At 40.2% G+C, this 25,410-nt stretch overlaps 1 protein-coding gene across 2 annotated transcripts in view; it reads left to right on the plus strand.

The window, feature by feature from the left end:
- arhgef17 (Rho guanine nucleotide exchange factor 17) overlaps positions 1–25,410 on the plus strand; it is a 262,211-nt gene that overhangs the window by 157,047 nt on the left and 79,754 nt on the right. For both annotated transcript variants that reach the window (XM_062974485.1, XM_062974487.1), the window contains exon 2: positions 17,103–17,180. In XM_062974485.1, the coding sequence (XP_062830555.1) occupies positions 17,103–17,180 (78 nt within the window). The remainder of the gene's footprint in view (positions 1–17,102; positions 17,181–25,410) is intronic.

Genomic DNA, 25,410 nt, shown 5'->3' on the forward strand with positions numbered 1-25,410 from the left:
AGAAACAATCATGGCCAGCTAACACCTGCCAACACAGGATTCCCCCCAGGTAGGAAACAGCCAGGCTTTGAAGCTGCAAGGGTTTTCAACTTTCTCATTAGCATCTATGGAGCATTTGATTAGTCTTCTAATATACAGCCTACTTCAATACATGTTTTAATATATATGTGTGTGCGCGCACACATGTGTTTATGTATATATATGTGTGTGAGAGAGAGCATATGTATGTGTGAGCATACACACACACGTGCATACACACATATATACACACACATATAAATATAGATGTACTGTACAATCTATATGTGTGTATATGCCCAAACATATACACACATACACACATATAGATATACTGTACATACATATATCTACATGTAGTTAGTTCTCCAAACCTGAAAAATGTAATCTCTTAAAAAGCATAATTTTAAAAAAAAAATACCAACATGCATATATTAAACTATATACACACACACACATGCATGTATATATGCATGTATATACAGTAGAGTCTCACTTATCCAACACTCGCTTATCCAACGTTCTGGATTATCCAACGCATTTTTGTAGTCAATGCTTTCAATATAACGTGATATTTTGGTGCTAAATTCATAAATACAGTAATTACTACATAGCATTACTGCGTATTGAACTACTTTTTCTGTCAAATTTGTTGTCTAACATGATACTTTGGTGCTTAATTTGTAAAATCATAACCTAATTTGATGTTTAATAGGCTTTTCCTTAATGCCTCCTTATTATCCAACATATTCGCTTATCCAACACTGTGCCGGCCCGTTTATGTTGGATAAGTGAGACTCTACTGTACTAGCATATTTACCTAACGTTGCCCCGGTTTGCATTCTCTTTGCAGCTTTTTCTTCCTACCTTTCCCTCCTACTTCTTGACCCCTCTCTTTTCTTCCATTCTTTCCTCCTTCCTTTCCTTTCCTTTTCTCTTCTTTTCTTTTCCTTTCTCTTGCTCCCTTTGTCTTTCCTTCCTTTTCTATCTTGCCGAAGGATTCTGGGAGATGCAGTCCAATGACATGGAAACACTAGGTTTGGAACCATTGAAGTCAAGTTGCCTCCTTGTGTTCCTTAAGACATGATCAATGAATATAATTAAATACCCAAGATTGTAAATGATTCAAAGTGAAATTGTGTTAAAAATGACATGCTTTTGCTGTATCCAAAACCAAGAGTGCATCTACAATGTAGAATGAATGCAGTTTCATTGTTGTGGCTCAGTGCTAGGGAGTTGTGGTTTTCGTTCCAAACTGTCAAGGAACACCAAAGCTCACAGAAAACCACAATTCCCATTATTATTCCATAGCATTGAGTATTGGGAGTGGTACAAAGCTGCATTCATTCTAGAGGGTAGACTCCCAGTTCCATTTTGCTGCTTCCAGTGCTGAAAACAGCAACAGGGCTGCTGCTTCCTGAGGGTTTGTGCTCCTTAATGGACTCAGTCCCGTCATTATGGCCAATTAACCCCGTGGGAAGTGTGCCGCCATGGAAGGCTTTAATTGGCCATTAAGGGAGCCTTCCAGCAGCTGCCTGGCTCCAGCGGTTGAGCTAGAAATCTCATTCCTTAGAGATGCATCTCGGGAGGTGTTTCCACCTCAAACGGTGCTCAGCGTGCCATCGTTCCATGGCATTTCTATGCGCACCTGGCAATCCGAGCTGGCAATGCTGCAGTCTCCAGAATATGATTTGCAAAGGGATCCAGGCTTCCTGTTGAACATGATCTCCATAGCGGTGATACAGGGAGAAAGTATAGGGCCCTTGGAAGAGCTGATTTCACTACGGTCGGTTGTTGCAATCTGTGCATTTGACTTCTGCAGATTTGACTATGCGCTCTCTGATTAAGAAGGTTCTCTCTCTAGGAATCCCTAGATCCTCCAGAGAGATTCTGTGTTCAATTTCCACCAAACTTTGACAATACTAATAATAATACTTTGACTATAGAGTCATCCTGGAAGATAGCAGAGTGCGGACTAGACAGGCCTGTTTTCATTTCATAATGGATGTCAACCTCTTAGGCCAGACGCCTATGGATTACCATGTATTCCCCTACAGAAGCTGTGTGATGTGGAAGTTGATTATTATTATTATTATTATTATTATTATTATTATTATTATTATTATTATTTTCAAAAGCAAGCTCAATGGAGGCAACACCATCAAGGCCATAAACACCTGAGCCATACCTATCATAAGATATACTGCTGGCATATAAATTGGACACAGGCGGAACTGGACAATTTGGACAGAAAAACAAGAAAACGCATCACCATTCATCATTCACTGCACCCTCGCAGTGATGTTGACCCGCTATATCTGCCTAGAAGATCAGGGGGCAGAGGACTCTTGCAAGTAAAACAAGCAGTCAAAGAAGAAGAACATGCCCTGGCAGAATATGGAAAGCAAAGTGAAGAACCTGCTTTGATTGAAGTCAAAAATCAGAAACTCCTCAAAGCACAGCAGACAAAAAACCAGTACAAGAAAACCGCACTACAAACTAGAGCTGACAGCTGGCACAACAAAACATTGCATGGAAAGTTCCTTGACAAAATTGAAGGAAAAGCTGATAAGGAGAAGACCTGGCTCTGGCTCACGAATGGGATCCTGAAGAAGGAGACAGAAGGCCTGATCCTTGCAGCCCAGGAGCAAGCCATCAGAACAAAGGCAATTCAGGCCAAGATCGAAAAATCAGCTGATGACCCAAAATGCAGACTGTGCAAGGAAGCTGACGAAACCATGGATCATCTCCTCAGCTGCTGTAAGAAAATCGCACAGACAGACTACAAACAGAGGCACAACTATGTAGCCCAAATGATTCATTGGAACGTATGCCTCAAGTACCAACTTCCAGCAGTAAAGAACTGGTGGGATCACAAACCTGCAAAAGTATTGAATGAGCACACAAAGATACTGTGGGACTTCCGAATCCAGACTGACAAAGTTCTGGAACACAACACACCAGACATCACAGTTGTAGAAAAGAAAAAGGTTTGGATCACTGATGTCGCCATATCAGGTGACAGTCGCATTGTCGAAAAACAACAGGAAAAACTCAGACGCTATCAGGACCTCAAGATTGAACTTCAAAGACTCTGGCAGAAACCAGTGCAGGTGGTCCCGGTGGTGATCGGCACATTGGGTGCCGTGCCAAAAGATCTCAGCCGGCATTTGGAAACAATAGACATTGACAAAATCACAGTCTGCCAACTGCAAAAGGCCACCCTACCTGGATCTGCGCGCATCATCCAAAAATACATCACACAGTCCTAGACACTTGGGAAGTGTTCGACTTGTGATTTTGTGATACGAAATCCAGCATGTCTATTTTGTTTGCTGTGTCATACAATGATGATGATGATGATGATGATGATGATGATGATGATGATGATGATGATGATGATGATGATGGGATCTGCGCACATCATCCGAAAATACATCACACAGTCCTAAATGCTTGGGAAGTGTTCGACTTGTGATTTTGTGATACAAAATCCAGCATATCTATCTTGTTTGCTGTGTCAGACTATGTCGTTGTGTCAATAATAATAATAATAATAATAATAATAATAATAATAATAATATGCATTATTTGCTGATACATCACATAGTCCTAGACACTTAGGAAGTGTCCGATGTTTGACCTAATACAACAGCCCGCATAGTGATCTTGTTTGCTGTGTACTCATCTTGTTATGTATCAAATAATAATAATACAACTGTATTACAGTAGATTCTCAGTTAATTCAAGCATTCAAACAATTGGAAGTCTCATGCAACCAGCAAAATATTGAAGAAATCGTATGTTAAATCAAAATTAAAATCAATGTTGACTGCATTCACAAAGTTGTTGTTATAAAAGAGCAAAACTGTGATACATTGGAGTAGAACTATAACTTCCTTCCACCTCTAGACACTAGCCTTGTCTAGACACTATAGATGCAACCTAGAATCGTATTGTCTTTTTTAGCTGCAGCATCACACTGTTGACTCATGTTCAGTGTATTCTCTACTAAAACTCTTAAGTTATTTTTACATGGACTGTTTTCAAGACCATTCTATATCTCTGCATTTCATCTTTATTGCTGAAGTGTAGCCACACCATACATTTCACCCTGGCAAGATGCATTTTGCTACTTTGGGCCCAGCTCTTTAATCTGTTAATGTCCTTTTGGATCCGGATCCTGCGCTCTGTAGTATTGGCAATCATTCCCAATTTGGTGTCATCTGCAAATGTGGCCACCATACCCTCTAATCCATTAACCAAATCATTGATGAAGATGTTGGATGCATATTCATTTGTGCAACGCCGCCATTCACCTATCAATGATCGCACAATTGATCCATGACTCCATCTGCAGCTGTATTGTCAAAGGCTTTCATGGCTGGAATCATTGGGTTGCTGTGCGTCTTTTGGGTTGTATGGCCATGTTCCGGAAACATTCTCTCCTGACGTTTCGCCCACATCTATGGCAGGCATCCATCTATGGGGATGGGCACAGAAGTCCCAGCATTGCTCTTAATCATGGCAATTGCAACTCCCTGCACTTTTGAACCAAGGAAAAGAAGAGACAGTCATTCTCTGGTGCCACTACTAATACATTCCACCCACTTGGCTCATTGCAGCAGCGAGATGCAGATTCCTCTGCTATTGTCTGTTTGGGGAGGACGTCAGATGCTAGTCAGGAGCACAAATGTACCTAACTCACAGAAAACAGCTATTTTGGGAAGATGATAACAGCTCAATCAGCCAGAATTAATCACCACTAACTAAACAAGTGGAGGGTGTTAGAATCATAGAGAGTTGGAAGAGACCCCAAGGGCCATCCAGTCCAGCCCCATTCTGCCATTCGGAAGTACACAATCAAAACACTCCTAATAGATGGCCTCTATTGAAAAACTTCCAAGAAGTCGCTCTATTCCTCTATTGAACAGTTAATATAGTAGAGTCTCACTTATCCAACATAAATGGGCCGGCAGAACGTTGGATAAGCGAATAAGTTGGATAATAAGGAGGGATTAAGGAAAAGCCTATTAAACATCAAATTAGAATATGATTTTGCAAATTAAGCACCAAAACATCATGTTATACAACAAATTTGACAGAAAAAGTAGTTCAATACGCAGTAATGCTATGTAGTAATTACTGTATTTACTAATTCAGCACCAAAATATCACGATATATTGAAAACATTGACTACAAAAATGCGTTGGATATTCCAGAACGTTAAGTGAGTGTTGGATAAGTGAGACTCTACTGTACTACCAATGTTTAGGTCAAGGGTCCTCAAACTTTTTAAACAATGGTAGCTCCTCAGATTGTTGTGGGGTCGGAATATAGTTTGTTGAGGTTGTTGTTGTTGTGTGCCTTCAGGTCGTTTCAGACTCAAAGTGACCTTAAGGCAACTCTATCACAGAGTTTTCCTGTCGATATGTATTCAAAGGAAATTTGCCTTTGTCTTCATCTGAGGCTGAGAGAGTGTGACTTAGCCAGTGGATTCAGAACCTAGATTGTTGGGGGCTGGACTATAATGTTGTTGTTGTTGTTGTTGCTGTTGTTGTTGTTGTGTGCTTTCAGGTCGTTTCAGACTCAGGGCAACCTTAAGGCAACTCTGTCACAGAGCTTTCTTGTCAAGATGTAGTCAAAGGAAATTTGCCTTTATCTTCATCTGAGGCTGAGAGAGTGTGACTTAGCCAGTGGATTCAGAGATACAGTTGTACAGTATAAAATCCCACATTATCTGCTTTAAACTGGGTTATATGGCAGTGTGGACTCAGATAACCCAGTTCAAAGTAGATATTGTGAATTATCTGCCTTGATATCCTGGGTTATATGGCAGTGTGGAATGTGGATTCAATGTGGATTTTATACAGCTGTGTGGAAGGGGCTTGAGACTCTCCTTGTAAGGCTTGGCTTTCAGATCTTTATCTGTTTTGGTGGAGCCGCTGGTAGTGCAATGGCTTAAACCCTTGTGCTGGCAGGACTGCTGACTGACAAGTCAGTGGTTTGACTCCGGGGAGAGTGGGTGAGCTCCCTCTGTCAGCTCCAGCTCTCCATGTGGGGACATGAGAGAAGCCTTTCACAGAATGTTAAAAAAAATCAAACATCCAGGAGTCTTCTGGGCAACGTCCTTGCAGATGGCCAATTCTCTCACACCAGAAGTGACTTGCAGTTTCTCAAGTCGAGAAAATAATTTTGTCACTGATCTCTGGACACTTTTCACTTTATCAATATCCTTCTTGAATAGCTTTGCCCAGAACTGTATTTATTCCAGGTGAGGTCTGACCAAATCAGAAGAGAGTAGGACTAGGACTTCCCTCCTTCCCAACACTATATTCCTTTCAATGCAGCCTAGAATCGTGTTGGCTTTTTTTTGCTGTCGCATCACACTGTTGGCTCATGTTCTCTCCTTTTCATAAAGACACTCAACCTCCACTGGAAGATTGATTGTGATGGAAGAAGGCAGGCGCTTGCCTTCGTCCGTCATCCCCTTCCACGCATGGCCTTAAGCCTGGGATTTACGCCATTGCTAATAAAACACCCTGTTCTCCACTCTGGGCCAACAGTGTCAATTGTGGCTGGTGTCCCAGTGTTATTTATGAGGCTGGGACAGTCACAGCAGATGGCATGAATTGCTTTATTATTGGAGATGGAAAAGTCTGAGGATGAGGACGGAGGTCTGCTGGTCACCTGAAGGTCAGAACCTTGACCATTCCAGGTGTCGGGTCTCTCCATGAAAATAAATTCATAGACTACACTGTGTAACATGGTATTTGTTCCTGAGTTATTATCAATGTCATTTCTTAATTGGTTCTATCATAAAAACATGGGTAAAGTTTATTATACAGTAGAGTCTCACTTATCCAACATAAACGGGCTGGCAGAACGTTGGATAAGCAAATATGTTGGATAATAAGGAGGGATTAAGGAAAAGTCTATTAAACATCAAAATAGGTTATGATTTTAAAATTAGGCACCAAAACATCATGTTATACAACAAATTTGACAGAAAAAGTAGTTCATTACACATTAATGCTATGTAGTAATTACTGTATTTACAAATTTAGCACCAAAATATCACGATATATTGAAAACATTGACTACAAAAATGCGTTGGATAATCCAGAACGTTGGATAAGTGAGACTCTACTGTACTTTGTTTCTGCAGAAGGGACATCCTGCGGCACATTTTGCTATAGCTTTTCAACAAATATCTCATGGAGTCTCAACAAATTCAACATAGGATTGCTGTGAGTTTTCCGGGCTGGCCATATCCCAGAAGCATTCTCTCCTGATGTTTCGCCCACATCTATGGCAGGCATCCTCTGAGGTTGTGATGTCTGTTGGAAACTAGGCAAGTGGGGTTTATATATCTGTGGAATGTCCAGGGTGGGAGAAAGAACTCTTCCCTGTTTTAAGAAAATGTGAATGTTGCAATGGGCCAGCTTGATTAGCATTTAATAGCCTTGCAGCTTCAAAGCCTGTCTGCTTTCTGCCTGGAGGAATACTTTGTTTGGAGGTGTTAGCTGGCCCTGATTGTTTCCTGCCTGGAATTCCTTGTTTTCTGAGTGTTGTTCTTTTTTTACTATCCTGATTTTAGAGTTTTTTTAATACTGGTAGCCAGATTTTGTTCATTTTCATGGTTTCCTCCTTTCTGTTGAAATTGCAGCCAGGCTTTGAAGCTGCAAGGCCATTGAATGCTAATAAAGGTGGCCAATTGCAACCATCAAACTTGTGAAGCAGAAAAGAGTTCTTTCTCCCACCCTGGACATTCCATAGATATATTAACCTCACTTTCCTAGTTTCCAATAGACCTCACAACCTCTGGGAATGCCTGCCATAGATGTGGGTGAAACATCAGGAGAGAATGCTTCTGGAACATGGTCAGACACCCCGGAAAACTCACACCAACCCAGTGATTCTGGCCATGAAAGCCTTTAACAACACAATTCAACATATTTGTGGCAGCCACAAAAATTAGTGGAATACAACCACTCCATTCAAAATAAGGACCGCACAATTAAACAAGAAATAACACTTTCAAACCAGGAACAAAAACTTTTTCACATTTTGTTACATAGTTATTTGAGCTATTGATCTGCCTGTGTCATGGGATGCCTCACAGTAGGATTGTACAGAACAGCCAATGAATCTATTTTGTGATGGTCTTCTAGGAACAAATCTACACTGTAGATTTAATTCAGTTTGACACCGCTTTAACTGACATGGATTTTATAGCCATACGAGTTGTAGCTTTTCAAGTTCTTTAGCCTTTTCTGCCAAATAGTGCTTGTGCCTCGCCAAACTACAGCTCCCAGGATAGCATTGACCCTTGTACATTTAAGTGGTGCCAAACTGCATTAATTCTATAGTGTGGAATCTGTATGTACTGTATATACTTGAGTATAAGCCTAGTTTTTCAGCCCTTTTTTAGGACTGAAAAAAAACCCCTCCTTTCCTTGTGGGCTTATATTCAGGTTGGCTTATACTCAAGTGTATATGGTATATTTATTATTTTTCTCTATTATTATTGGTATTGCTACATTTATTATTTTCTCTTTTAATTATTATTATTACATTTATTATTTTACTCTATTATTGTTGTTACTTTTACAGTTATATTATTATTATTATTATTATTATTATTATTATTATTATTATTATTATTATTACATTCATTATTTCAATCTATTATTATTAAAAGGATACATAAGGTAAAGGTAATGGTTTCCCCTGACATTAAGTCCAGTCATGTCTGACTCTGGGGGTTGGTGCTCATCTCTATTTCTAAGCCAAAGAGCCGGCGTTGTCCGTAGACACCTCCATGGTCATGTGGCTGGCATGATTGCATGGAGCGCTCTTACCTTCCTGCCAGAGCAGTACCTATTGATCTACTCACATTAGTATGTTTTCGAACTGCTAGGTTGGCAGGAACTGGGGCTAACAGTGGGAGCTCATTCCGCTCCCGGGATTTGAACCTGGGACCTTTCGGTCTGCAGCATACATAAGCACATTTAAATTGAAGAAGATGAAAATAATGATTTAATCGGAGTTGAACAGTCATATCTTAAATTATAGTTTGATGTAAAGATTCAAAAACATTTAAACTACTGATGCCTCAATTAATGTAATTTTATTGGTATCTTGGCTTATACTGGAGTCAATGTTTTCCCAGTTTTTTGTGGTAAAATTAGGTGCCTCGGCTTATATCCGGGTCGGCTTATACTCAAGTATATACGGTAATAACAACTGTTGTTTTATTCCAATTATGATCATAAGTTGTGTTGTTGTGTGCCTTTAAGTCCTTCCGACCTATAATAACCCCAAAGTGAACCTATTGTGGGGTTTTTGGGGCAAGGGATGTTTGCTACCATGGCTTTCCTCTGTTGCTGAGAGATTGTGACTTGCCCAATACGGCTCCTATTAGCCATGCATGGCTCTGAATTGCTGTTTCCCAATGCTCCCTTGGATGTTGTCCCAAAGAGGGAAATCCGAACCACGTTCAGTACATCTCATCATCCCAGATTGTAACGGATTTACTGGACTCCTTACCGCTGCCAGAAAGGGAAACAGTGAAGCTCTTTCCCCTCCAAATTAATCTCGGGTTGAATTGATTTTTGTATTACTCACTAACTCAATTAAGAGCTAGTTAATTGATTTAATGGCTAAGATAAACAATGGCTACGCTCAAGGGAGTCGCGGGGGAGGATGTGAACCCAGGCGGCGAATGGAGCAGAGATGACAGTGTGTTTACACTCTCAAACTAATGCAGTTTGACACCACTTTTAACTGGCATGGTTCAGACCTGTGGAATAATGGGATTTGTAGTTTTGCAAGGTCTTTGGCCTTCTCTGGCGAAGGGTGCCTCATCAAATGCAAATCTTTGCATTGCATTTGCAGTGCATTGCAAATCTTTGCATTGCATTGCAAAATGCTTTACATTGCATTGCATTGCATCACGGCAGCGAAAATGGTATCAAGCTACATGGGTACTGCAGTGTAGATCAGGCAAGGGCAAACTTAGGCCCTCCAGGTGTTTTTGGACTCCAACTCCCACCATTCCTGACAGCCTCATGCCTGAGGCTGTCAGGAATGGTGGGAGTTGGAGTCCAAAACACCATGCCTAGTGTAGATGCCTCCTTAGTCTAATAGCCAATCATTCCTTTGCTCTGGCCTTGTTTGGGTCTCGGTCGGGCAAGAATGATGGGATACGGCTGGAGCCATAGGGACTCTGCTTTGGAGGTCGACCCCAGATCCGATCTGGTTTCCCAAAGGTTTATTCTTAGAATCCGCCTCTCTGGCGGCGCTGCGATTTCACGGTCCTCCTCCTGCCCTGCAAATCGATTGCGGTCGCATGTTTCAATTCTGTTAAGAGATAGATTTGATTAGCGTGTGGCGTCTTTTGGAAAAGAAATGAGTAGGAGGCGGAAGGGAAAGGAAGGAGGGAAGGAACATTGTCAATACCTTTTTTAACATTTATTTTGTGTCATAAGCATTACATAAATAAATAAGTTTAAAACTGATCAAATAAAGGGATCACAAGCAGCTAAATAGTTTTAGACCGAAAACGGGCAACAGTGACTGCATTATCTATAGCTTGAAACAGGTCTGAGTCTGTGCATGAAGCATGGCATCGTGGGCAAGCAGCAATCGCCTGTCAGCGCAAGATGTTGTCACAGTCTTAGAAGGTTTTAATATTTACTTCAGCATTTACCTTTGTCATCTTGGTATATAAATGTTTAATACCGTTTTAACTACCATATTCAATACTGGGTTTTAACCTTGCATTTACAGTGTTTCTTAATACCTAAATGTATATGTTTCTATTCTATTTTGATACTTGTACATTTTTTGTTGCTAGTCATAGATTGTAATATCTATATCTATCTATATCTATATCTTTCTATCTATCTATCTATCTATATATATATGGGAGCCCTCAGTGGTGCAGTGTGTAAAGCGCTGAGCTGCTGAACTTACAGACCGAAAAGTTACATGTTTGAATCCCGGGAGCCGAGTGAGCGCCCGCTGTTAGCTCCAGCTTCTGCCAACCTAGCAGTTCGAAGACATGCCAATGTGAGTAGATCAATAGGTACTGCTCCAGCGGGAAGGTAACGGCGTTCCATGCAGTCATTTCGGCCACATGACCTTGGAGGTGTCTACGGACAACGCCGGCTCTTTGGCTTAGAAATGGAGATGAGCACCAACCTCCAAAGTAGGACACGACTGGATTTAACATCAGGGGAAACTTTTATCTCTTTACCTATATATATATACTAGCTGTGCCCGGCCACGCGTTGCTGTGGTGAAGTATGGTGGTATGGAAAATAAAGTATTGAGGAATTGATGGTAGTTAAGGTAAAGGGTCAAGGTTTTCCCCTGACGTTAAGTCCAGTCATGTCTGAGTCTGTGGGTTGCTGCTCATCTCCATTTCTAAGCCGAAGAGCCAGCGTTGTCCGTAGACTCCTCCAAGGTCATGTGGGATGACTGCATGGAGCGGCGTTACCTTCCCGCCGGAGCAGTACCTATTGATCTACTCACATTGGCATGTTTTCAAACTTCTGGGTTGGCAGAAGCTGGGGCTAACAGTGGGGGCTCTCTCCGCTCCCCCAATTCAAACCTGTGGCCTTTCGGTCCAGAAGTTCAGCAGCTCAGCGCTCTAACACACTGCGCCATCAGGGGATATTATTTCCTAAAGGTTGTGAATATACAATATTTCTGATTGGTTTTTTTTTTGTCTGTTGGAGGCGAGTATGAATGCTGCAGTTAGGAAAATTGATTAGGATGTAATGGCCTTGCAGCTTTAAAGCCTGGCTGTTTCCTCCCTGAGTGAATTTTTTGTTAGGAGGTGTTAGCTGGCCCTGATTGTTTCCTGTCTGGAATTCCCTTGTTTTCAGAGTGGTGTTGTTTGCGATATTTTATGTGCTTCTACTGTCTGTGGCTCTGAGAAAACAGAGGATTTGCCAGACTTTGATGATTATTTGTAGGGAGGTGTTAGCTGGCCCTGATTGTTTCCTGTGTGGAATTCCCCTGTTTATTTACTGTCCTGGTTTTAGAGATTATATTGTTCTGCATTATTCTATCCCAGTAATTATTTCATATTAAAGAAGAATCTCACTTATCCAACATTCGCTTATACAATGTTCTGGATTATCCAACGCAGTCTGCCTTTTCATAATCAGTGTTTTTGTAGTCAGTGTTTTAAATTCATTGTGATATTTTAGTGGTAAATTTGTAAATACAGTACAGTAGAGTCTCACTTATCCAACATAAACGGGCCGGCAGAACATTGGATAAGCGAATATGTTGGATAATGAGGAATTAAGGACAACCCTATTAAACATCAAATTAAGTTATGATTTTACAAATTAAGCACCAAAATACCATGTTAGACAACGAATTTGTCAGAAAAAGTAGTTCAGTACACGGTAATGCTATATAGTAATTACTGTATTTATGAATTTCGCACCAAAATATCACGATATATTGAAAGCATTGACTATAAAAATGCGTTGGATAATCCAGAACGTTGGATACGCGAGTGTTGGATAAGTGAGACTCTACTGTAATTACTACATAGCATTACTGCGCATGGAACTACTTTTTCTGTCAAATTTGTTGTATAATATGATGTTTTGGTGCTTAATTGGTATAACGATTACCTAATTTGATGTTTAATTGGCTTTTCCTGAATCCCTTCTTATTATCCAACATATTCACTTATCCTGCTGGCCTGTTTACGTTGGATAAGTGAGACTCTACTGTATATTTCTAATCTTATATTATCTGCTCAGAACTGGATGATATGAGGCCTCTTCTTCACAGCTGTATAAAATGCACACTGAAGTGGATTATATGGCAGTGTGGAGTCAAGATAATCCAGTGCAAAGCAGATAATATAAGATTATAAATGGGTTATATAGCTGTGTGGAAGGGCCTTGAGTCTACACTGCCATATAATCCAGTGCAAATTAGATAATCTGTGGAAGAAGCCTAAGTGAGGCCTAAATCAGCCTGTCCCCTAACTAAACCCTGGCTGTCCCTTGGCTGGTTGCTAGGCAACCAAGTGGGCAGAGATTAGCCCTCTAAACTGGCAGCAATTGGATAAAAAAAAATTATTGCTCTCCCTCTAATTAGGACTTTGTTTTTCTTTTCTTTTTGTTGTATCAACCTGGAGGCATGGATGATGGGTTGTGTTGTCAAATTTCGAGGTTGCGGGGCCTGTACTTTTGTTGTTTTGTGAGTCGCCGTGATGCCATCACTCTTTATATATTATACTAGCTGTGCCCTGCCACGCGTTGCTGTGGCAAAGTGGTGGTGGTATTGGTTAAAAATTGTTGTGTAATTTTTATTTGACGTTATTTGTATTTTTTAATTAATTTTATTGTAAGTTATCTTTTTATTTATTATATTTTATTATTTTCTTGTATTATTTTTAGTTATTTTCTGTTATTACAGTATTTTATTGTATTAATTTTTTAGTGTTTTTAATTATTTTTAGTGTTTTTTATTATTTTTTATTGGGTTGCTAGGAGACCAAGTTGGAGGAGCTTAGCCTTCTAACTGGCAGCAATTGGATAAAAGCAATTATTCCTCTCTCTCTAATTAGGACTTTATTTTTCTTTTCTTTTTGTTGTATCAACCTAGAGGCGTGGATGATGGGTTGTGTTGTCAAATTTCGAGGTTGGGGGGCCTGTAGTTTTGTTGTTTTGTGGGTCGCCATGATGCCATCACTCTTTTATATATATAGATATAATACACTGAGGTGTAAAGCAGACTGAATACAAAATGGAGTCCTGAGTCTGAACATGCTCAGTACAATCACATATCTATAACCCCTCCCACACCAAAGAGGTACAGTCAAAATGGCAAATCAGGTTAGCAAATATATAAATTAACAAATAAATAGTGAAAGGCTTGGAAGGTTGCTACAATAGATTCTCACTTATCTAACATAAACGGGCCGGCAGAACATTGGATAATAAGGAGGGATTAAGGAAAAGCCTATTAAACATCAAAGTAGGTTATGATTTTACAAATTAAGCACCAAAACATCATGTTTAACAATGAACTTGACAGAAAAAGTAGTTCAATATGCAGTAATGCTACGTAGTAATTACTGTATTTATGAATTTAGTACCTAATCATCACAATGTATTGAAAACATTGACTACTAAAAGGCAGACTATGTTGGATAATCCAGAACGTTAGATAAGTGAATGTTGGATAAGTGAGACTCTACTGTATTTCCAACCCGGGGGGGGGGGGGGGGGGGGCAATGCCAGCTAGCTCATCTGGCGATCTTCACCTGCTTTGTGTGGGCAAATTTGTGCCAGACGGGGCAGGCATACTCAGCAGTAGAGTAAGACAAGGCCAAGGTCATGCCAATAACTAAGAGACGCGAACTAGAAATTCTCCTGCACAGATTGATGGGCAAATCAGAAAAGTGATTTTTCTCCCAAACTATTGCAAGAAATCCTACTAATAGCCTTGGATTCATGATATATCAGTCACCAGAATTGAAATACAGTAGAGTCTCACTTATCAAAGCTAAACGGGCCAGCAGAAGCTCGGATAAGTGAATATCTTGGATAATAAGGAGGGATTAAGGAAAAGCCTATTAAACATCCAATTAGGTTATGATTTTACAAATTAAGCACCAAAACTTCATGTTATACAACAAATTGGACAGAAAAAGTAGTTCAATATGCAGCAATGTTATGTTGTAATTACTGTATTTACGAATTTAGCACCAAAATATCATGATATATTGAAAACATTGACTACAAAAATGGCTTGGATTATCCAGAGGCTTGGATAAGCGAGGCTTGGATAAGTGAGACTCTACTGTAATAGGAAAAGTGGAGTGTGGATCTACACTGCATATAAACACATTTAGCAAAGATTAAAATTGCATATCCACTGTAGAATTAATACACTTCGACATCATAATTGCCATGGCTCAATGCTATGGGATCCTGGGAGTTGTAGTTTCAAAGGTCTTTAATCTTCTTTGACAAAGAAAGCTGGTGCTGCACCGAACTACACATTTCATGATCCCATAGCATTGAACCATGGCAATTAAAGTGGTGTCAAACTGCATTCCTTCTGCAGTGTATGTATTTGGAAGATGCCTTTAAGTAGCACCTATGTGCTACTTAAGTAGCACCTATGTGCTACTTACTTTGGAAGATGCCTTTAAGTAGCACCTATGTGCTACTTATATCCAATATTACTTATATCCAATGTGCCTTCCCAGATTAATAGGAAATCTCCAACACCAAGTCCCATAAGCACTTTATTAGAATTAAGATCGTATATCACACTCTGCACTTGCCCTATAAGCCTTATATATCACCTGTCACATCAGCACTTTTAATCTTGTACCCATTACTCTGGCCCGGCCCAGTTTTACTGTGTTTTAGCATATTGTTTATTGCTTGTTGTTTATACTGTTTTAATTGTTTTTAATTTGCCTTTTGTTTTGTATTGTTATATTGTGTGTTGAGGCCTTGGCCTTTGTAAGCCGCATCGAGTCCTTCGGGAGATGCTAGCGGGGTACAAATAAAGTTTAATAATAATAATAATAATAATAATAATAATAATAATAATATCACAAATGGGACCCTGAAGAAGGAGACAGAAGGCCTGATCCTTGCAGCCCAGGAGCAAGCCATCAGGACAAATGCAATTAAGGCCAAGATCAAAAAATCAGCTGATGACCCAAAATGCAGACTGTGCAAGGAAACAGATGAAACCATTGATCATATCCTCAGCTGCTGTAAGAAAATTGCACAGACAGACTACAAACAGAGGCACAACTATGTGGCCCAAATGATTCATTGGAACTTATGCCTCAAGTACCACCTGCCAGCAGCAAAGAACTGGTGGGATCACAAACCTGCAAAAGTATTGGAAAATGAGCACGCAAAGATACTGTGGGACTTCCGAATCCAGACTGACAAAGTTCTGGAACACAATACACCAGACATCACAGTTGTGGAAAAGAACAAGGTTTGGATCATTGATGTTGCCATCCCAGGTGACAGTCGCATTGACGAAAAACAACAGGAAAAACTCAGCCGCTATCAGGACCTCAAGATTGAACTGCAAAGACTCTGGCAGAAACCAGTGCAGGTGGTCCCGGTGGTGATGGGCACACTGGGTGCCGTGCCGAAAGATCTCAGCCGGCATTTGGAAACAATAGACATTGACAAAATCACGATCTGCCAACTGCAAAAAGCCACCCTGCTGGGATCTGCACGCATCATCCGAAAATACATCACACAGTCCTAGACGCTTGGGAAGTGTTCGACTTGTGATTTTGTGAAACGAAACCCAGCATATCTATCTTGTTTGCTGTGTCATACAACGTCGTTGTGTCAATAATAATAACAATAATAATAATAATAATAATAATAATAATAATAATAATAATAATAATAATAATAATAGAACAGTCAACGTTCAAAGGATTCCCCCAGGCAGGAAGCAGCCAGGGTTTGAAGCTGTGAGGCTGTTCAATGCTAATCAAGCTGTCCAATTGCCTCAAACAGACAAGAGTTCAAACAGACAACCTCACTTTCCTAGTTCCCTACAGACCTCACAACCTCTCAGGATGCCTACCATAGATGTGCGCAAAACCTCAGCAGAGAATGCTTCCGGAACATGGCCATACAACCTGGAAAGCACAGAGCAACCCATTGATTCCAGCCATAAAAGTATTTGACAAAACATTCAAAGTGTTTTTATTTACTCGTGAAATGCTTACTTGATCAGTTTGCTGTCTTTGATGTGTGCACATTGTTCGTTTTGCATAATAGATTTCCTGATGCTTATGGGCCTGCTGTTCTTCAGTATTTAATTCTTCCATGCTAGTTTTTGCCTGTGGTATCAAATGTTTGTTAAAGAAAGACTGATTAGTAATTCATCCACTTGGTTCCCTACGATTTACCTGTATTCTTTACCTCTCTATTCCTAGAGAGAGGACTTTCTTTGAAGTGATTTATGCACAGATGCATCAGGGTAATTTTTTCAGAACATTGCTTCTCACAAGCCGTTGTCTCTTCTTCTTTTTTTTGCAGGATATGCGGAAACATGTTATCATGACTCTCCTGGATACAGAACAGTCCTACGTGGAGTCTCTCCGGACCCTAATGCAGGTAAGCAGACTTTCCATGAACAAAGGCTAGAGGAAGAATCCAATGTTGTGAGTCAATGTTCTCTCAGTGAAACACACAACCCAACTCTTGGTAGCTTTCTTCTTGTCAGCTGCTTCCAAACCGACTTTGTCGTATGAGTGGGAGACTTCCAAGGTGCATCTACACTGTAGAATGAATGCAGTTTGACACCCCTTGAACTGCCATGACGTCTTGCAAGCTCTTTAGCCTTATCTGCCAAAGAGTGCGGCATATTCCACTGTCGAACTTCTGTAACTAGTTTTTCCTAATGTTCATAATCTCTTTTCCTGCCATTTGAATCCAGAGTGGGACTATGACTTCCTTTAATCCAGATACTATCATTATTTAATGCAGCCTAGAAAAGAATTGGATTTTTGGCTGCTGCATTACACTGTTGACTTGTGTTGCTTGTGGTCCACTAAGGCTCCTTCTACACTGCCATATAAACTCCAAATTATCTGCTTTGAACTGGATTATATTATATCATAGACTCAAATAATCCAGTTCAAAGCAGATAATGTGATTTTTATATGGCACCGTAGAAGGGGCCTTAGTATCCAAAATCTCATTTGTACGGGCTGCGATCAAACCAGTTATTACACTACCAAATGCTAGGGGTTAACTGCAATTTCCCTTTAGTTTCTATAATGTCTAGCATTGCAGAGAGTATAAGCCTAGTTTTTAGCCCTTTTTTAGAACTGAAAAAAAAAAACCTCCTCCACTTATACTCGGGTGAGGGTCCTGGTGGGCTTATATTCAGGTTGGCTTATACTCAAGTATCTATGGTATATTTATTATTTTTCTCTATTATTATTGGTGTTGTTATATTTATTATTTCACTCTATTATTAAAAGAATACATAAGCACATTTACATTGAAGAAGATGAAAATAATGATTTGATCAGAGTTGAACAGTCATATCTTAAATGACAGTTTGATGTAAAGATTCAAAAACATTTAAACTACTGATGCCTCAATTAATGTAATTTTATTGGTATCTCGGCTTATACTGGAGTCAATGTTTTCCCAGTTTTTTTGTGGTAAAATTAGATGCCTCAGCTTATATTTGGGTTGGCTTATACTCGAGTATATACGGTAATCAATGCCTAGAATGCTGATATTAGCCATGTTTGCTTTCCCTTGGTCATTTTGCCTGATCCTTCCCTTTGGATGCCTAAACTGCATCTCCCAATGCTCAGTTGATGTCTGAAGTAATTGAAATACTTGAAATTTGGAGTCTGAGGGTACATTTTAGAATTGCATTGGCCTTTTAGCTGCCGCATCATCACACAGCTTTATAAAATCCACACTGAACTGGATTATATGGCAGTGTGGACTCAGATAACCCAGTTCAAAGCGGATATTGTGGATTATCTGCCTCGATATTCTGGGTTATATGGCTGTGTGGAAGTTCATTTTGTTAGTTCTGGCCCAGCCTTCGGATATGTTGTCATTAATTTTGGATTCTGGTCCCGTCATCAGCAAATTGGATAAGCAATATTGAAAAATACCCAACGTAACAATAATATAATGGCACTTTATTTATATTTATTTATATTCTGCCCTTCTCCCCAAGGGGACTCAGTGCGGATTACCGTATATAAACAAACACAGGCAAACATTCAGTGCCTTGTTACAATGAGATACATTTACAAAGGCAAAGGCTTCTCCTTTCATTTCTGGATTCTGGAGGTGTTGTTCCTCTCTGGCAAGCCAAGGAGCCTGCATTATCACCTCCTGGTCGTGTGGCCAGCACGGCTGCTTGGAGCGTCTTTTTGCCTTTTCTCGCTGAAGCAGTACCTATTTATCTACTCACCTTTGCATGTTTTCGAACTGTTAGGTTGGCAGGAGCTCGACTAACACCGGGAGCTCACCCTGTCCTGCAGATTCGAACTGCCAACCTTCAGGTCAGCAGTTCAGCAGCACAAGGGTTTAACCCATTGCGCCATTGCTGCCCAATGAATGTACTGTATATACTCGAGTATAAGCCTAGTTTTTCAGCCCTTTTTTAGGGCTGAAAAAGCTCCCCTCGGCTTATTTTATTTTTATTTATTTATTTATTTATTTATTTACAGTATTTATATTCCACCCTTCTCACCCAGAAGGGGACTCAGGGCGGATTACAATGAACACATATATGGCAAACATTCAATGCCAACAGACAAACAACATTCAGTTTTAGACAGACACAGAGGCATTTTTTAACATCTTTCCAGCTTCACGATTCCGGCCACAGGGGGAGCTGTTGCTTCACTGTCCATTGGTGGCTGTTCTTCCTCTTTTTTTCCTCGTGAGCAGTTTTATGGTGTTGTAGATTAGTTAAATTAGCCTCCCGCATAAAGCGTCCCTAAATTTTCCCTACTTGACAGATGCAACTGTCTTTCGGGGCTGCTAGGTCAACAGCAAGCCGGGGCTATTTTTTTTTTAATGGTCGGAGGCTTAACCCGACCTGGGCTTCGAACTCATGACCTCTCGGTCAGTAGTGCTTTATAGCAGCTGGTTACTAGCCAGCTGCGCCACAGCCCGGCTTATACTCGAGTGAGGGTCCTGGCCGGCTTCTATTCAGGTTGGCTTATGCTTGAGTATACAGGTATTCAGAGTTGTACAGTCTTATCTTATTAAAGTCTTATTATTATCTTAAATTACAGTTTTATATAAATATTCAAAAACATTTAACCTACTGATGCTTCAAATAATGCAGCTTTATTAATATCTATTTTTATTTTTGAATATGACCCGTAGCTGCTGCATTTTCCACCCTCGTCTTATACTCGAGTCAATAAGTTTTCCCAGTTTTTGTGGTAAAATTAGGTGCCTCGGCTTATATTCGGGTTGGCTTTTACTTGAGTATATACGGTACTTAAATGCAGGGGGGTCCTGAATGTTAGAAGCATGAAATCACAGAGTTGGAAGAGACTCCAAGGGCCATCTAGTCCAACCCCATTCTGTCAGACAGAATTGACACAATCAAAGCCCTCCTGACAGATGGCCATCCAAATCTTCTGCAGCATACATTTAACACAAATGTAAGATGTCTGCAGGATATTATGTCGTTCACTAGAGTCCTTCTCGACTCTTACCCATTGCAACACAGCTCTGTGTATTTCCTCCTTTCTTCCCATTTCCCTGTCATATTCTGCCCCCTCCTGCTTCTCCTCGCTGTTCTCTTCTTGCTCCGACCTTGGATGCCCTTTGTTCTCAGTCCTTTCCCTTGGAGTGCTTCACATCCCGGGGTCTGATTGGGCAGCTAGAGTTCGTGGCGCATTTCCCCGCAGAAGCATTAATTCGAAGTGGCGGCCGTGAAAAACACAAGTCCCGTGAACGGGATAATTAGATAGAGGCTGAAAATAAAACTCTCAGTATTGTAAACGGTGTGGCTAAATCTGAGGAGAAGCTGGATAAAATCATAGAGTTAGAAGGGGCCCTAGAGGCCATCCAGTCTGCATTACATTTTTGGACTACAAGTCCCAGAATCTGTTACGATTTGATGATGCATGCAGACAAGTTGAAGATTGGCCTATTCAAAATTGAGCAACACAAGTAGAAGAAATTCATATTAGATGTACAGTAGAGTCTCACTAATCCAAGCCTCGCTTATCCAAGCTTCTGGATTATCCAAGCCATTTTTGTAGTCAATGCTTTCAATATATCGTGATATTTTGGTGCTAAATTCATAAATACAGTAAGTACAACATAACATTACTGTGTATTGAACTACTTTTTCTGTCAAATTTGTTGTATAACATGATGTTTTGGTGCTTAATTTGTAAAATCATAACCTAATTTGATGTTTAATAGGCTTTTCCTTAATTCGTCCTTATAATCCAAGATATACGCTTATCCAAGCTTCTGTCGGCCCATTTAGCTTGGATAAGTGAGACTCTACTGTAAGTGCAAAATATATGAAAGGGCTCAAGTCGCTTAACCTGATGCAAATAAATTCATTTTGAAAACGTTTAACCTTTCTTTAGCACAACATTAAGGTAAAGGAAAAGGTTTTCCCCTGACATTAAGTCCAGTCATGTCCAACTCTAGGGGTTGGTGCTCATCTCCATTTCTAAGCCGAAGAGCCGGCGTTGTCCGTAGACACCTCCAAGGTCATGTGGCTGGCATGACTACATGAAGAGCTGTTACCTTCCTGCAGAAGCAGTACCTATTGATCTACTCACATTTACATGTTTTCGAACTGCTAGGTTGGCAGCTGGGGCTTATAGCAGGAGATCACTCCGCTCCCCAGATTTGAACCGCCAACCTTTATGTCAGCAAGGTCAACAGCTCAGCGGTTTAATCCGCTGCACCACTGAGGGCTCCATGCACAATATTAGCAGAGTATAAAGTATAGGAGAGTTTGCCTTTTATAAGAGAGACAGGCAGTGTTAAGCTTACTAAATGGTTGATCACAGCATGCACATAAAAAGGAATGTATTCAGTACACCAAATCAAACAAATAGCACGCCAATGTGTTGATGTAATAAAGCAGTTTACTCACAAAAAGCTAATGTAAAAGATCATGTAAATACAAGTATCTTGGTTGTAGGATATCAAAAGATATAATCCAAAAGATAGATAGTAAAAGGTAGATTGCTAAGCTTGAGCATAGCCTTAACAAAGCAGGCCATGCTAGGCATGCAAGCTACCTAACTGGAAATGATTGTTACGGATTGATGATGATAAATTGAAGCTCTGAAATGTGCCCGTGATCCAGAGTTACCTGCAAAACAATAACGTGCCACTCAGGTTTGCAGAACAAAAATGCAAGAACTTTACTGATTCCAAGAGATCAAAACAGTAGTATTTACAATAGTCCCTCTGACTGCTTACAGAAGTCCAGTCATAAACAGTCCTTTCTCAGTCCACAAATCTGCTTCAGAGAAGAATACAGTCCTGGTTCTTCTTCCTCTTTTCTCAACAGCAAACAGGCCTCAAAATACCAAGGCCTTTATGAGTACACTGCTCCCTCAGTACTCAGTCAGCACTGAAAACTTGTCCAAACTGGTTCTGCAGCAGCAGAACAGAAACAATATCAAATCAATCCCCAGGTCTTTGCAGGCTCAGCAGATCGGTTTCATGCACTTCATTTTCCAGTTAACACACACAACACAGTGCTTTTGCAAACCATGGCAATGATGACGATCACTTCTTCTACAGCAACTTCTTCAAGACAGAGTGGGGAACAAAGGAAAGGACCCCTCTTTTATAACCTTAACGTCAAAAGATGGCGTAAGTGACTAGAAGATACTCGAAGCCCCATGCAAATGTCAACTGAGTGTATCATAAAACTGACAGGAAGGAAGTGAGGTGAGACAGAAACATGGAGACAAACCACTTTGATGCACATGCAAAACCCAACTTTTACTCCTATGGAGCAGAATTCATGGAAAAACAATAATCTCAATACAAACTTCCTAATAACAATACATTCACAGTTCCTTTGCTGTATCAAACTCATGTGTAGTCCTTGCTTTCCATCAGAAAATACATCTTTCAATCTTCATTTCTGGTTCATGGAGACGACCATGGAAAATGAACTTGCCAGCATTAAATAGGCTGCAAGCCAGGAGCTTACATCAAGTAAGCCCAGGAGGAAACCTTTAGTAGTAGTAGTAGTAGTAATAATAATAATAATAATAATAATAATAATAATAATAATAATAATTAAAAAAAAACTTTATTTATATACCACCCTATCTCCCGGATGGGACTCAGGGCGGTTTCCAGTCATAAAAACAACACAAACATTACATAACAACGTATTAACACATTATTAAACATAGTAAAATAATACAATTAGAACAATAAATAATACTTACATGACCAGATCAGGTAAGCCCAAAGACATACAACAAGAACTCCCCAGTTATAATACCCCTTTGGGAGTGGCCACAAAACTTGCTGACCTTAATTACTCCAATTTCTCAGCCTGTGGGTTGTAATTAACCAGGGTGAATATATGTTATCGAAGGCTTTCATGACCAGAATCACAGGGTTGTTGTGTGTTTTCTGGCTGTATGTCCATGTTCCAGAAGCATTCTCTCCTGATGTTTCGCCCACATCTGTGGCAGGCATCCTCAGAGGTTGTGAGGATATGGGCGAAACGTTAGGAGAGAATGCTTCTGGAATATGACCATACAGCTCAGAAAACACACAGTAACCAGGGTGAGTCTTTTTCTTTTAACACATACATCCAGTAGTGATCCCACAAGAACTTATCCATATACTGTATATACTTGAGTATAAGCCTAGTTTTTCAGCCCTTTTTTAGGGCTGAAAAAGCTCCCCTCGGCTTATACTCGAGTGAGGGTCCTGGCTGACTTCTATTCAGGTCGGCTTATACTTGAGTATATAGGTATTCAGAGTTGGACAGTCTTATCTTATTAAAGTCTTATTATTATCTTAAATTATAGTTTTATATAAATATTCAAAAACATTTAACCTACTGATGCCTCAGATAATGCAATTTTATTAATTTGAAATTTTATTTTTGAAATTGACCCATAGCTCCTGCATTTCCCACCCTCGACTTATAGTCAAGTCAATAAGTTTTCCCAGTTTTGGTGGTAAAATTAGGCTTATATTCAGATCGGCTTATACTCGAGTATATACGGTACCTTAATAGAATCCACAATCCGCAAAGGAGTGGAAGGGAAACCAATACAGAGAGTCATGGGAGTTGTAGTTTAATGAGGCTATTATTGTGCGTATATATTGAAACACATAATAAATGTATTTTTCCCTATATGTATTTTGATCTCAGGATTCCATAGCACTGAGCCGTGGCAGATAAAGTGTCAAACTGTGTTAACTCTGCAGTGTAGATGCACCCCATCCTTTCTTCCCCGCTGTTTCCCATCTAAAAATGTCAAGATGGGTGGTATAATACACAGTCATCCCTCAACATTTGCAGTTTCATCTTTTGCAGATGTGATTATTACTCACGGATTGGATTAAAATGTTCTTTCTAAGACTTTTTTAAATTTTTTGCACACCATGCTTAATTCAATTTGGATTTTATCACGCATGCTTCAACTTCATCCTTTTTCTAAAAGCCTGAAAAGCACCACCAGACTTGCCATATAGGGAAGGTTTCTCTACTCATTTTAGCTGACCTTGGAATGCATCTACACTACAGAATTAATGCAGTCTGACACCACTTTAATAGTCATAGCTCAATGCTATGCAGCCTTGGGAGATGTAGTTCTATAACAGGCATGGGCAAACTTTGGCCCTCCGGGTATTTTGGACTTCAACTCCCACAATTCCTAACAGCCTAGTGGCTGTTTCAAGAAACGACTAAATTGGGTTGCTGTGAGTTTTCCAGGCTATATCGCTGTGTTCCAGAAGCATTCTCTCCTGACGTTTCGCCCACATCTATGGCAGGCATCCTCAGAGGTTGTGAGGTCTGTTGGAAACTAAGCAAGTGGGGTTTACATACTGTATCTGTGGAATGATGTCCAGAGATTATCGTCTGCTTTAGGCAAGTGTGAATGTTGCAATTGGCCACCTTGATCAGCATTCAATGGCCTTGCAGCTTCAAAGCCTGGCTGCAATTTCAACAGAAATGAGGAAACTATGAAAATGAACAAAATCTAGCTACCAGTATTAAAAAAACTCTAAAATCAAGACAGTAACTAAAGAACAACACTAAAAAAAATTGGGAATTCCAGACAGGAAACCATCAGGGCCACCCAACACCTCCCAACAAAGGATTCCCTCAAGCAGGAATAATGCCCAGGTTGGGGGGGAAAAAGAACTCTTGTCCATTGGAGGCAAGTGTGAATGTTGCAATTAATCACCTTGATTAGCATCGAAAAGGCTTGCAGCTTCAAAGCCTGGCTGTTTCCTGCCTGGGACAATCCTTTGTTTGGGGGTGTTAGCTGGCCCTGATTGTTTCCTGACTGGAATTCCTCTTGTTTTCTGAGTGTTGTTCTTTATTTACTGTCCTGATTTTAGAGTTTTTTAAATACTGGTAGTCAGATTTTGTTCATTTTCATGGAATTCAATGCTAATCAAGGTGTCCAATTGCAACATTCACACTTGCCTCCAACAGACAAGAGTTCTTTCTCCCACCCTGGACATCATTTCACAGATATATAAACCCCACTTGCCTAGTTTTCAGCAGACCTCACAACTTCTGAGGATGCTCGCCATAAATGTGGGCGAAATGTCAGGAGAAAATGCTTCTGGATCCTGGCCATACAGCCCGGAAAACTAA

The sequence above is a fragment of the Anolis carolinensis genome, chromosome 3 (assembly GCF_035594765.1).
Source record: "Anolis carolinensis isolate JA03-04 chromosome 3, rAnoCar3.1.pri, whole genome shotgun sequence".
Classification (NCBI taxonomy): Eukaryota; Metazoa; Chordata; class Lepidosauria; order Squamata; family Dactyloidae; genus Anolis; species Anolis carolinensis.